The sequence below is a fragment of the Centroberyx affinis genome, unplaced genomic scaffold (assembly GCF_046629955.1).
Source record: "Centroberyx affinis isolate AG114_WGS23_722 - 3 ecotype Tasmania unplaced genomic scaffold, CSIRO-AGI_Caff_v1 ptg001976l_1, whole genome shotgun sequence".
NCBI lineage: Eukaryota > Metazoa > Chordata > Actinopteri > Beryciformes > Berycidae > Centroberyx > Centroberyx affinis.
In genome coordinates, this window is record NW_027280323.1 from 69077 (window position 1) to 82464 (window position 13388).

The 13388-nt window shown below is 40.5% G+C and overlaps 1 protein-coding gene across 4 annotated transcripts; it reads left to right on the top strand.

Moving 5' to 3' along the window:
• Window positions 1-1152: 1152 nt before the first annotated feature.
• On the top strand, window positions 1153-13122 carry hmg20a (high mobility group 20A). Of its 4 annotated transcripts, none has more exons than XM_071530773.1 (9): window positions 1153-1195; window positions 3754-3843; window positions 4320-4529; window positions 6954-7086; window positions 8449-8486; window positions 9476-9551; window positions 9956-10171; window positions 11915-12047; window positions 12621-13122. In XM_071530773.1, the coding sequence occupies exons 2-9, from the start codon at window positions 3778-3780 to the stop codon at window positions 12622-12624; spliced, it is 876 nt and encodes a 291-aa protein (XP_071386874.1). In that variant the 5' UTR covers window positions 1153-1195; window positions 3754-3777; the 3' UTR covers window positions 12625-13122. The 4 variants fall into 4 exon arrangements, with proteins under 4 accessions (XP_071386874.1, XP_071386877.1, XP_071386876.1 ...); XM_071530776.1 differs by having other exon boundaries at window positions 9479-9551; XM_071530774.1 differs by having other exon boundaries at window positions 1176-1275.
• Window positions 13123-13388: the final 266 nt, after the last annotated feature.

Sequence of the window (13388 nt, forward strand, 5' to 3'; positions counted from 1 at the left end):
GGCTGGAGCTAGATAGGCTACTCTGCCATGGTTTGGGTGTTCATTTGAGATCTGTTCATTTGGAATTAGAGTATTAGTCTCTCTCTCTCTCTATCTCTCTCTCTCTCTCTTCCTCCCTCCCTAACACTCGCTCATTCAATCACACACCCACCCACACAGAGGACATATGCTATATAGCAGGGTGAGTCTTAGTGACACAGAATGTATGTGTACATTGGGTTGTTGAATGCTGGATTACTTCAAAGCATGTTCGAGCCAAGAGAGTAATAATAGTGACATTATGGACAAAAACATACTATACCTCTTGAAATAATGGGTGACTGTTACAAGTTACAAAGCTAGGCTATGCAGATAATAAGTATTATTTCAAAGCTTGCCGGCCCAGTTCATAGCACAATGTTGCCTCAACAAAGCTACAAAATGCTTACCAGGAACACTAATCATGCAGATAAACAGATTAAAGAAACTTTTCATAATTAACCAGAATATATACAATGGTAAATATGCTGGGGGAAAAAACGCACATTTTCTGCAGTAAAGATGATTTTCTGATTTAGTTGTAAAATTATAGCCTAAATTCTAAATCAACACTGTAATAGCCTACCTGCTCTTTGGAAAGTTCAAAACACTCAAAGTTTACAGTTACATCTGCCCACCTTGCCATAGGGTGAAAATGACATTTGAAAAGTCCTATGTACCTTCTGAACTCATCCATTTAATACATTTTAAAAACCCGCGACGTGCAGCCTACTTCTAGATTAACCTTGGTAATTACACAAGGGAACGGGCTCTAAAAATGTAGGACAGATCCCACACTATAGGAGCAATGTGTAATACATAAAATAAACGGCAGGAGGCAGCAACATCCCAGAAGGTGTTGTTGCTATCTAATACTTACACGAAGAAGACTGCTTTTTTTTTTTTTAGTGGACCACAGAAGTAGAATGGATAGAACGGTTTGTCTCAACTCCATTTAACAATCTTGTGTGTATGTCGTCTGCCATAGTTTCTGTCTCTCTCCTATATATTTCCTCTCACTCACCACTCTATCTAATAAAATGCAACAACATTTTAATACATACTTTGACATGAAACAATACTATAGGGCCATGGGCGATATGATTTGTCTTTCTATGCACCGTGCTTCTATGGAGTGGCAGCTGTATTGTTTTGATTAGGAAGATCATTTGGACAGGTACAGCTATGGTTTACATTACCTATTTTTTCTAAGGTTGGCATCCATCAACGGGTATTGGTATATAATAGACATATCAGGTAACGACGTTTATGCAGACCCTATCATGCCCTATCCAAATTACTCAAAGCATAACATCAAATGGCTTGTTAGCAGCCCAACGCAGCTAACAGCTCGCTGACCGAATGCTAACGTTAGCTAGCAGCAGCTAGCTATTAGCCGACCAGCCATGGTTTAGCAAATACACTAACGCTTGTTCGTTATCTCTGGTATTGTCAATTTCAATATGCATTTGATTCTGCAGGTTTAACTGTTATCATTATCTGACACCCATGGCCATGTATAGCTACACTTAGTTACGTTAACGACCGCATTTCGCTCTTAATGTTAGCTAAACTTGCTAACCTAACCACTAACACTACCGTTAGCTAACTTGGTTAAGATAGTCAGCTGAGCAGCTAATAGGTGGACATCTGCTTAGATTAATTTCACACCAGTAACGTTAACTAACGTAGTAACAGTCGGATTAGTCACATCAGTAACTAACCACACACTGACCATTGCCACTATTGTTTTAATTGGAAGGACCCCAGCACTGACTCAACATACTCTACCGTTGGCAAACACTGTGCTGTGTCCGTACGTGGCTGAACGTTAAAATATTTAAAACCACAAGTCGGATGCTATCTACTGTGAGCTTTGTGTGTATTCACCCCTTTGGTGCTGTATACTTTGGGAATACGTTTACGACTATTTTGGCCTTGGGCTCCCAATCCCAATCCAGAACATTTACGTCGGGAGCCATAGTAGCTCTTTGTAATGTATAGCTAACAGTTACTGCCTTCCATTTAATGATACAGAGCTCTGTTGTTAGCTGTTTTACGAGTTTCAAGGGATGAGTGCACGGTGTAAAGTGGAACAGACGCTAATAAACATCCCATTCTTGTTTAGGCTATTACTTTATGCCAAGGTGCTGTGCAGCTGATGTAATGTATGAAGATGAAATGTGTATTATGAGCCCTCATCCAGCAGAGGGCACTGCAGCACAGTCTTTATTCATTACGGTCTGAAATTGCTTTGAAAAGCAGAGCAATTAAAACTCCTGTAATCAAGTGATTCCTCGTGTTTTTTCTTGATCAATTTTGCGCTGTTTTTACCACCTGAGTATTCTGCTAGTATTCAAACCATGGTATCTTGCACTTTGCTGAATAGCTAACAAGTGGGTCTCCTCCCACAACTGGCATGATTAGCATTGAAGACATTCACAGGCATCGTCATCAGCTGTTTCATTTGTGAGAAGCTGATCTTAGGCATCACAGATATTTATCTGTGATAAATATATCACAATATTTGAAAGGAAACCCCTGCTTACTCCCAACAGTCTATTATGGAGGGAATTTTTCCTTCAGATTTTCTTTCAGAAATAGCTATTTGTGGTGGATTGGGTGATTCCTCTCTGACATTTCCCACAGTATTTAGTGGTGGGGAGGGGGAAACCACATCCAGGATACGGAGGAGGCTCACTTCCCATGTAGTCATTTGGAAGAGGTCAGAGGTTAAAACACAATGATATTGTTCCTATTTTCAGAGCTCACCCCCAGGCTGTTTACCCATGAGCCCTCTGAGGCAGTATACAGTTTATACTGCAACTTTGTCATGTCCACCTTGTTGGATGTTTAATCAAATGTCCTGTCAAATTTAATCTTTTTTTTTTTCTTACAAAACAAAACAGGCCTTACATTCCATTAGGCTCGTGTCAAGAGTCAGCCACATATTAATGTCATGACATGGACAAGCAAGGATTTCCCACCAGTAAACTATTTCTTAGCATCGAGGTTTGGACCGGACAGTCTCACTAAGACTGACCTGAACAGTAAAAATTATTCCAGTGCTCAGACTCTGACTTGTTCAATGAAGGTCAGTGAAACCTGAAATTCAGCTGTTTCCACTAAGCTTTTTGCATGTAGGCCGCCTCTTATCTGTAATTACGAGGCAATTCCACACAATGCCACAGCAACAGTTCCTCCTGTTGAAATCAGGTTAGGTACACCCTTGAGATTAGGTTCTGAGGAGCGGGAGCGCTGTTTTTTGTTGGGTATTTATTTTTTGTCCACCAGCTCAAGAAGTTTTGATTGCAGCAAGAGACATTTTCTATTAGAGGAAATGGTGACTTGCCCAAGAAGAGGTTTTGAGCCAAGGCTGGGGAATTTGAAGGAAAGGCAGAAAAGGCGATGCTGCTGTGTGAGAACTGGAAAGGAGCAGTCTGCTCTGTATTTCCTGGCTGAGCAGCATCCCTAATGACAATACTGCCATTCCTCAGTCCAACTCTTGACTCCAAATGCTCAACCCACCTTCATCGGGGAGCAGTGTGTGTCCCCGTTTTGTGCATAATGCTGTCCCAGATAGCACAGGCCTCTAACCTAATCAATGGCCTTTTTGAATCATGGAAAACCAGCTAGGTCCTTAACTAAACTCTTCATGCCCAGTGTGGGACTGTAGCCCTTGCTGTACTGGCTGAAATCTTTCCTATTCTAACTGCTCCTTTTGTTTTCCTTCAGCCCTCTCCTGTAGGCTTAGCAGTCATGGATGAGCAGACAGGCTCTCCTGGAGCCAACACCGACAACAGCAGCCAGAGAAATGGAGATGAGGTGAGAGGTGAACTTAATAAAAATACAGACGCCAAACTACATATTTTTCACTTTTTCCAGTTCAGACTCTTCAGAATGTGACGTCAATGTATCATGGGGGCTGTGATCGACATCAGAGGAATACTTTCACATTGAATTTTAGTCTGTTTTTCTTCGCTAAGACACTTTTCACATTGTGATGAAAAAGTTTCTGCCAGTCACCAGCTGCTCTCATTAAAGAATGCTTGAATGTTGGTTAATATTCCTCATAGAAAGTAATGGGTACAGCTATCCACAAGCCAATAATGGTACAATCTATATTTAGGGTAGACTTTCTTATTCTTCTAAAGTGGCACTTGACTGACAAAGAAAAACAACAGACTAGCTAAGATTAAGTTGTGTCTAGGAGTCATTTTCAGCCACAAATTGATTTCTGTCTAGAACCTGCCAGTTGCGTCTTGTATCCTCTAAACTCTACTGTTTCTTGCTCTCCTCAGAAGCCCCGGCGTGGCAGCTGGACCAAGGGGAGGAAGAGGAAGAAGCCGGTGAAGGACAGCAATGCGCCCAAGGCCCCGCTGACGGGCTACGTTCGCTTCATGAACGACCGGCGGGAGCAGCTACGGGCCGAGCGTCCAGACGTCCCCTTCCCAGAGATCACCAGGATGCTGGGCAACGAGTGGAGCAAGCTGCCCGCCGAGGAGAAGCAGGTCAGAGGGGAAGAAGGAAGGATTACACAGTGAGCCAGATAACTGTGAAAAAGATGTGGCTTTGTCTCAAGGTTTTCAATTTGAATCTGTAAAAGTTGATTATTAGGGTTGAGGAATGTCAGTCATACATACTGATGATTGGTCATTTTCAGGAAGTTCAGAAGGTGACTCATGAACAAGTTATTTGGCCAACTGTAATTTAGGTACCTGGCTTCACTTCCTAGTGCATTTGCAAATGTTTCAAAACATTACACTTTCTTTTTGCAACCCTAGAGCAGTGATTCTCCATCTTTTTCATATAAAGGACCCTTAATTTAGTCCACATTAGAGCCATGGACCCCCATTTAATGAGATTTTGTCTCTCTGACCCAAATCTGAGAATATATTTATTGCTGGATATGATTTTGTCCAGAATTCCATGACTATCTGTATTGTAGGTAGAGAGATAACAGAGAATCTATGATCAAAACAGTCATTTTTCTACATTCTCTAATTGGGTTAACTTCTTATAAATTAAATAATGCTGAAGTTTAACAATTCATCAATTTCCTGGGGACCCCCTGGAACCCCCTCAGGGACCCCAGGTGGTCCCCGGACCCCACGTTGAGAACCACTGCCCTAGAGGTGTAGGCTCCATTCTGACTGGATTCTGCCTTTACCTTCTCCAGGCCTCGAAAACAGACAAAATAGACTTAGCCTAACCATTAACCTTTAGTAATTAGTAATCAATAAACTTCTATACTGGTTACATGAACATTTCAGTTTCTAAATCTAGGGAACATATCTCTTATTTTTGTCCAGCTATATTCTAACTAACATAATCTTTCTACTACAGATTTGTTCCCTTGCAAAATGCCTAAATTGTAATGTAAATATTCATTTACAGATATACAGATTTGTACAGAAATGTCAATCAGTTTTCCAAAAATGGCAGTTCAACCTCTGCAGAACAGTGTTGCTGGAAAAGCAGTGGGAGAAACTAAATGGAACAGAGTCATGATTGGCTAGCGCCAAAACCTGTAATGGTTTTCAATTAACAAGATGGCAGACTTTTAATTTTCAGTAATTTTGGCTATCAGTAATTGCCTCCCCTGCCCCTAGGGAGTGGACTGAAATATTCATCTGCAATATGGCAACAGTTAGACCCAGGCTATCCCCAAACAAATTAAACACTCTCAAAAACCAACAGAGACATTAAGCTTTTTTTTTTAATGGGCATATGCCGAAAAAAGGCCTGGAGAGTCAATAGGAACTTGGCAAAAACAAAACACAGATTTCCATGCCACTGTGTTTGTCTTCCATTCCTCTTAATGTAACCCAATCTGATAGCCTCCTGTATCATGTCATTAAGTAAGGATTTTCCCACAGCTGTGACACAAGGATGGCAGAAAAAGTAAAACGCTACTCTTCCAGGATGACATTGCTTTTTCACAATGAAAACAAATAATGATACAGAGTCAGGAGATCATGTTCAGGCAGAGACTTGCTGCAAAAATTGGAGTCTCCTGCAGAGAGAGTTGATTGATCCCACTTTCATTGCTTTAACCAGGGAACACCTGGAGGGATGCCCTTTTCAAAGTAAGCCAGTGCAGGACTAAATGGATGCTATAATCAATTTCCACTGACTCTCTTTTATCTACTTTTACATGACATTTTATCTTTACAGTCCATAACAGAATCCACGAGAAACATTGCATATCTTATGACATTAAGTTCTGTCTTGTGGATACCGGTAGCAAATATTTGTTCAGATTGAGTTTCACTTATTTTGTATGCTGTTGGTCTCTGACAATGCTGGCTGCTGTATTTTTTCATTTAAACTTACTTTTTTGACAAGCAGCAGTTAAGTTATAGTCCAAATACCTTGGATTTTCTTTCATAAATGAATTTAACATAATGCCAGCCTCAATATTTCACACTGTCAGTTAACAAAATACCTCATGCATAGCTGATGGAATATTTCTATCATACAAATTTGCACTGGCAATTTTCCGGCTTTTTTGCCGAGAAGATTTGATGAGTCTGGACAGGCTTCTTTTACTGAAAGGTGGGTTAAAGTGAGGATAACTTTGTCCTCATTTTTACGGGGTTGTCATCTTACAGAGTTTGAAGCCGGATCAGAACCGCCAATATCCTGGGACAAGTGCTTTGCGTAAAGACGGATTTAGTAGCTTTTCTTCTAATTCCTAAACTAATTACATTACAAGATGCTTTTTCACTTACAAGCCTTGAGTGAATGTAGGTTATTAGTTTAGTAAATTACCGATTTTTGTCTACTGAAAAGACAAGGTTCTAAACTAATCCTGATTAGGAATAATCACTCCCACTCCCCATGCCGTCCCAACCCCTCATCCCCTTTCACCAAATCTAATTTTCCTCCTTTCGCTTCCCAGCTCGCCTCACCTTTGTGTCTTCTCTCTGCAGCGCTACTTGGATGAGGCAGAGCGAGATAAGGAGCGCTACATGCGGGAGCTGGAGAAGTACCAGAAGACAGAGGCCTACAAACATTTCACCAGGAAGGTCCAGGAGAAGCAGAAGGGCAAGAGGCACCGGGGAGGTGAGATCTGGTTAGAGAAGCAACAGAGTGGCAGATAGGATGGGGAGTAGCACCAAACACCAGCGACATGCTGATAAATTTGGCTATAGCTGTTTTTCTGCTCCACCAGCCACTTTGGCAGGCAGCCAACCATTATTTTGAGGTCCTATTGTGAAAATGTAGCTGGCAGGTAAAGCAGTGAAAGTGTCTGCCGAATTTGGGATGAACCAGCAAATGTGTTCGGAGGACAAAAACCTGTTTTGGCAGGATGGCTGACTGGTTAGTGAGGATGCCTTGTTGAACGCTTCCTGGTATTGATGGGGTTTGAATTTGTACTGTATGTGAGCCAACCTCTTCCAAGAACAGGTAGTAACTTAAACTAAATTATGTCATACAACGCAACAGGCAGTCAATTGCATTATGTCATTGTGACTGTATTGTCCTTGTAAAAATAAATCATACCTAAGTGGACTTACGATTGGAAGGTCACTCACTGGTTCAAATCCTTGGACTGGCTGGGAAAATGTGGTTTGGGCAAATGAATGAGCTCTCCTGTCCTTCAGCCACTGCCTTCAAGGTGCCTATGAGCAAGGCATTAAATACCCAAATGATCCAGTGGAGCTGATCAGTGGCTAAAAGTAGAAGACTGTGGCTGTACTGGAAAGCTCTTAGATGTCAATTTGTGTTGCTGCGTGAGTGTGTAACAGGATGTTGATGAAAAAGTGTTGAGTGTGCAAAGTAAACCCATTTTGTATAAAGTAAGGTCAATGGGTACAGCGTGGCACTAACATTTATTTAGGAATTAATTTCACACTTGGGCCACTCATCCTATAAATGTTTACACTCATGGTACTGTGACAGGCTTTGAATAAAAGCATCCACCACTTTTAAGTTACTATTTTATCATTTGGTATGTGAAAGCTTGAAACCCAGTTGACTCCGGATTAGCTCTCTTCAGTCAATGGAAAGATGGTTATTACAGTTTGTAATAGGTAGGTTTATGTTATACTACAGTTTGAGTTCAAGGTCAAGGACCCATCACTAAGATCACACATCATACATGGTCTGAGATTACTGTTCATATTTTGTTCCTGTGGACAAATCTCAGTTCAGAAACATTGATGAGATCAACAGCCTTGCCTTGGCTAAAACCTGAAAGTTTGATGAGCTGCGCTGCTCAGTAAACTGGCTGTCAATAAGATTTATCGAACAGCTCCGCTGAATGAGATACTTTGCCACAATATCTCCTTTAAACCTTTAGAGATGGCATTTTTTGGATTCCTGTACTGCTCTATCAGATCAAGATGTAGTGAAGGCATGCTGTGCAGGAGGAAATGTGAATCATGTCCTCTCCTCTGTCTTTATTCTTTCCTTCCTCTCCAGATGGTGGGCACCAGGTAGCCAGCGAGGCTCTTCTGGAGGTGAGTTTACTCTACCCTCCCCTATCAGATTCAGTTACTTTACTTACATCATGAATAACTTCATTTAGAGATGAACAGATCAATTCAGAGGTGTTTTTTACCCGTAGGTTTTGTCTTAGGCAGCATGGTATACAGTATTGTTGCATGTAGTAATTTATGAGCATTACTGTCTTACACAGTTAAAAAGCAGTTGCATCATATGTGTGAGCAGGGAAACTGAGAAAAATGACTTAAAATGTCTCCTGTCTTGCCAAAAGTGTTGTTGCTACATAAGTGGATCATATTCTGTAGCATTAATAGATATATATTTTGTGTTTTCACAACAGATACTGTAGACGTAATTATAGTTGCATTATTGAAGTGAATGAAGCTGTCCTCAAAATATTTGTGAAAATGTTAAATCAACAAAAGATATAAGGGTTGGTGTTGAATTCGCCTTTCATATCAAAAACCTTGCTGTTGAACCAGTGCAAAAAATAGCAAAATGTCGCCATTTTGCAAAAATGTGAGTTTGTGTAACCTTGGTAAGAGTTTGTTTTTGCGCTTTTCTCACCCATGAACTCAAATCTGTTGTTTTTGCCCTCCTGTCGCTGTACAATTAAGCGCTCATTGTTGCAGCACTAAAGCTGGACTAATCCTCTTTGGTGCTGTGTTTGTGTTAGTGATCCAAGCCCTTGGCTTCTGCTAAGTGTGTAATTCATTTTTATTAAGTTGAGCACTGTAATTAGGGGGTTTCTGGTGTAAATCTTTCAGCATACTCTTAACAGAAGAGGTTGACAGCCAAGGTGACTTTATTGGAATTAACATTCCTGTAGGAACAGCAGTGTTTCCTGTTTAGATTCCACAGGATGCAGGACTTAGCACAAGTTGCATTATGTTTGAAGGATGGTGCAGTTTTGCATAGCAGGGAATGTTTCAGTGTTCACAGTTTTCACAGTTCCCCTTATCTCCCTCCCTCTCTCTCTGTCTATGTCTCTGACCATCATCAGAAGGACGCAGAGGGGAAGGACAGATCTGTGTTTGACATCCCTATCTTCACCGAGGAGTTTCTCAACCACAGCAAAGGTAAAGAGTTTGAACAAGGCCAACTATTTTCTTAAGAAGTACTCCTGCCTCGTACCTTGGTCTGCAGTGACTGTTTTTTAACCTCCATTTGTTTAAGTGTTTCTAAACATATTCTTCAGCCACCTTGAGAGAACTTTGTTTTATAGTGCTCCGTCCTCCCAAAATAGTTCCCCCATCCACCAAACTTTGTGATGCCTCAAACTTAGGAAGACCGCACCTCTCTGAGCAAATAAAAAATGTATGATAGCACCAACCACTATCTCTTGTTGCATCATCTCTCTAGACCTCTCTGATCAGCCATTGTTTGTGTGTGTGTGTGTGTGTGTGTGTGTGTGTGTGTGTGTGTGTGTGTGTGTGTGTTTGTGTGTGTGTGTGTGTGTTTCTGTGTGTTTACTCCCCAATAGCGCGTGAGGCAGAGATGCGGCAGCTGCGCAAGACCAACATGGAGTACGAGGAACGCAATGCGGCGCTGCAGAAGCACGTGGAGAGCATGCGAGGGGCGGTCGAGCGGCTGGAAGGCGACGTGATGCAGGAGAGGGGACGCAACGGGCTCCTCCACCAGCACCTGGAGACCCTGCGCCAGGCCCTCACCTCCAGCTTCTCCTCCGTACCCTTGCCTGGTAAGACCAGCATGGAGCAGGCAGGCAGGCCGGCCCAGATAGGAATAATGCACCGATATCACTTCCTTCACTGCCGATCCCAGTTCCAAATAATAAAAAATGTCCATCGTAATAGGTAATTTAGTCTTAAAACCTTGTTTTTCTTAAAATCAGTGGGGGAAAAAACTCCCAATTGGGTGAGATAATTTCACTTGTTTCCAATGCAGTTTCACCTGTTAAGAAAACCTTCTTTTGTATCTAGAAATAAAGTGGATTATTCCGCTATTGTCCAGTTAATCTCAAGAAAATTCTTGAAATTAGTTGATTTTCATTGGAAACAAGTGAAAATATCTGACACTGTTGGATTTTTTTCACTTGTTTTAAGAAAATTAAGATGACTGAAGCCTAAGTGAGTTATTAAGATGGCTATTTTTGCAGTCTACTGAACTTCAAGTATTGGCTGATGCAGAGTAAATACAGCAATGCAGCAATGTAGACTAGGACCATTAGTTCTGGGGGTCTGTGGACAAAAATGAAATATGATCATTTTTTATTCAAATTTTAAGAGATTCAGCATCCTGCTGTGTATGGAAAAAGAAAATCAAATTGCTTAGCTTTGGTTTCTGACAGGTTGTACGTGGCTCAGGGTATCAGGCTTTAAAATTGGTGAAACCTGCTGATACTGATTCATACATATTTTAGCCTGATATTGATCTGATACCAGACTAGTTATCTGTTGATTCCATCCTGATACACACACAAACACTGTGCCAAGCTCTTTGTAGTAGGATCACACTTTTACTTACCTGGTGAAACACAAGCAGCAGGTGTGTTCATACACAAACACACACACGCAGCGCCTGTACTGTGCTTTGAACTCCAGCATCTGATCCACATATTCATAAATATACACTGACTGCACAAAATAGAAAGACCACCTGCTCTGTCCATGAAAGAGACTGACCTGATGAATCAAGCTGTGAACCCTTATTGATTTTGCCTTTTCATTAATCCAACATTAGGAATGTAATTCTAATACTCTGTACACTCATTTCAGCCACACACAGACAGCACTCTGTGCCCTTTTCTTCCACACCTATTTGAATGTCTTGCCCACTCAACAGAGAAACACTCTACAAACAGAACACACAGACACTATACAAAGCTGCTTCATATGAGCGTGACGATGAAAGCAGAAACCATTGAGACCTTGCCTCAGGGAAACCATCGGGCGGTTTCTGTCAGGCATATAGTGTCAATAAATTAATAACTGCTAACTTCACAGCTTCTTCCATTTGTAAACAGGAACACCTCTGTGAGTTCACAGAGTTTATAATCTCTGGCTCTTGCCGTAATTGTGTCATCTCTATCAATTAATTATCCTACTTCAAAGTAATTTGGGAGGGAAATGAAGGGCTTGATATGCCAGGCACTGCACCTGCTCAATGTTATTTATTTTTTTCCCTAGGTTTTACTTTTCTTTTCTGCATCTCTTATAGTCATGATGGTGATGAAAACCACATCCTTTTCACACTCATTTTGAATAACATTGTCAACTCTCAGAAAGGAAAAAAAAACAAAAGTGTCTTATCTGTGATTGTGAATAATTAACCTCCATAATGCAATGACTGCAGTCAACAACATGGGATTTGTGATTACATATCCTGATTAAGTCAAGGAATATCAGACTATATTTTCAAACACAACAGACACCAGTAGCTGAGGGAATTGTCAAGTGCTCACATCCCACTTGCTGTCCTGCAGGCAGCGGAGAGACGCCCAGTCTGGAATCCATTGACTCCTACATGAAGAAGCTCCACAGCATCATCGTCAGTAGCCCCCAAGAACACGAGAACCTCATCAACACCGTGAGAGACGTGGTCAACCGTTTGGACAGGTAACAGCTGTTTAGAAAGGAGTTTTGGCATGTTGCAGCTAGCTTTGGTAATATATTTTCTAGTAGGGGTGAACGATATTGACGAAAAATCTAATTGCGATTATTTGACAGAATATTGCAGTTGTAATTTAAACTGCGATTCATATGAACATTTTCTTGTCATACATATTTTTTTAGAACTTTCAGATTGTTTAAGGAAGAGTGAGTTTGAGTATGATTAAAGGTTTTCACCAATATTGTATTTGTTTCATGAACAATATTGAAAGATTACCTGGAGCATGAAAACACATTGTTTAGAAATCCAATTTGGATGTCTCTCTCTCCTAAACAATTAATTGCAGCCACAGTGATTTGGAAATTGCAGAAGTTCATATTGCAATTTAGTTTTTTTTTGTGGGGTTTTTTTTTTTTCAGCTCTATTTTGTAGGTAAGTAGTTATTGATGTTTAAGCTTTCCGACCGACAGATAATCAGACCACCGACATTCGATGATTTAATGTTTTTTTCCAGCTGAAAGACTGACGTTACTGTGCATTGAGAGCTTTGTCTTTGTCTTTTGCTCTGTCTTACCTAGATAATTGGACCAAGTCCCACTGATTTGGTGAATTGAGATTCACAGGGATCTCCAGCAAACGTCTCCAAGTTGATGCCTCTCTCCGTTTTTGGTGAATCTTCTGGTCAATCTCTCATTACGATTGGTTTTAAAACATGTTATTACTCTAGTAAGGTGATGTAGCGTCTCAGATTTATTTATTGTTTTCTACATTTTTTTTATCTGTTAACACTTTGTTAATATAGCTGTAGTTTGTTTTATAAAATACTCTGATGTCAGGACATGATACTTTGAAGAAGTCATTCATGGCTTCTGTTATGTCTTCACCATTCATTTATATCAAATGCGTTCACAACAATATGTAGACCTTTCTCAAATATTTTGTGTCTGATCTAAGAAAGTGTGTCAGTGGATATGTTTTTCACCATATTCAAGAAATGTTGCATTTCAGCATTTTTTATTGTTTTTGTTGCCATTTTCATGCTCTTGAGGAAAAACTGTTGTGCCATTTCCTTTTCTCTTCCTATTTGTGAAAAAAAATAAGTGTTTGTGTTTTCAATAAACATATTTACACGATACCATATCCACATTCAATTTGTTGGGGTAAAGTCATGAAATGCTGAGAAACCATTTGCATAGAAATGGAAATGTGACCTGCTAACGTTTGTGTGATATCAGAAAAGAATTTGTTGGAGGGAGAAAGCGTTGCATGGGCCAAAGCAAAGAGTTCAGAAGTTCATCCTTTCAGCATAAATCTACTTTGAGGTGAGACTTAAGTAGCAAGACAAC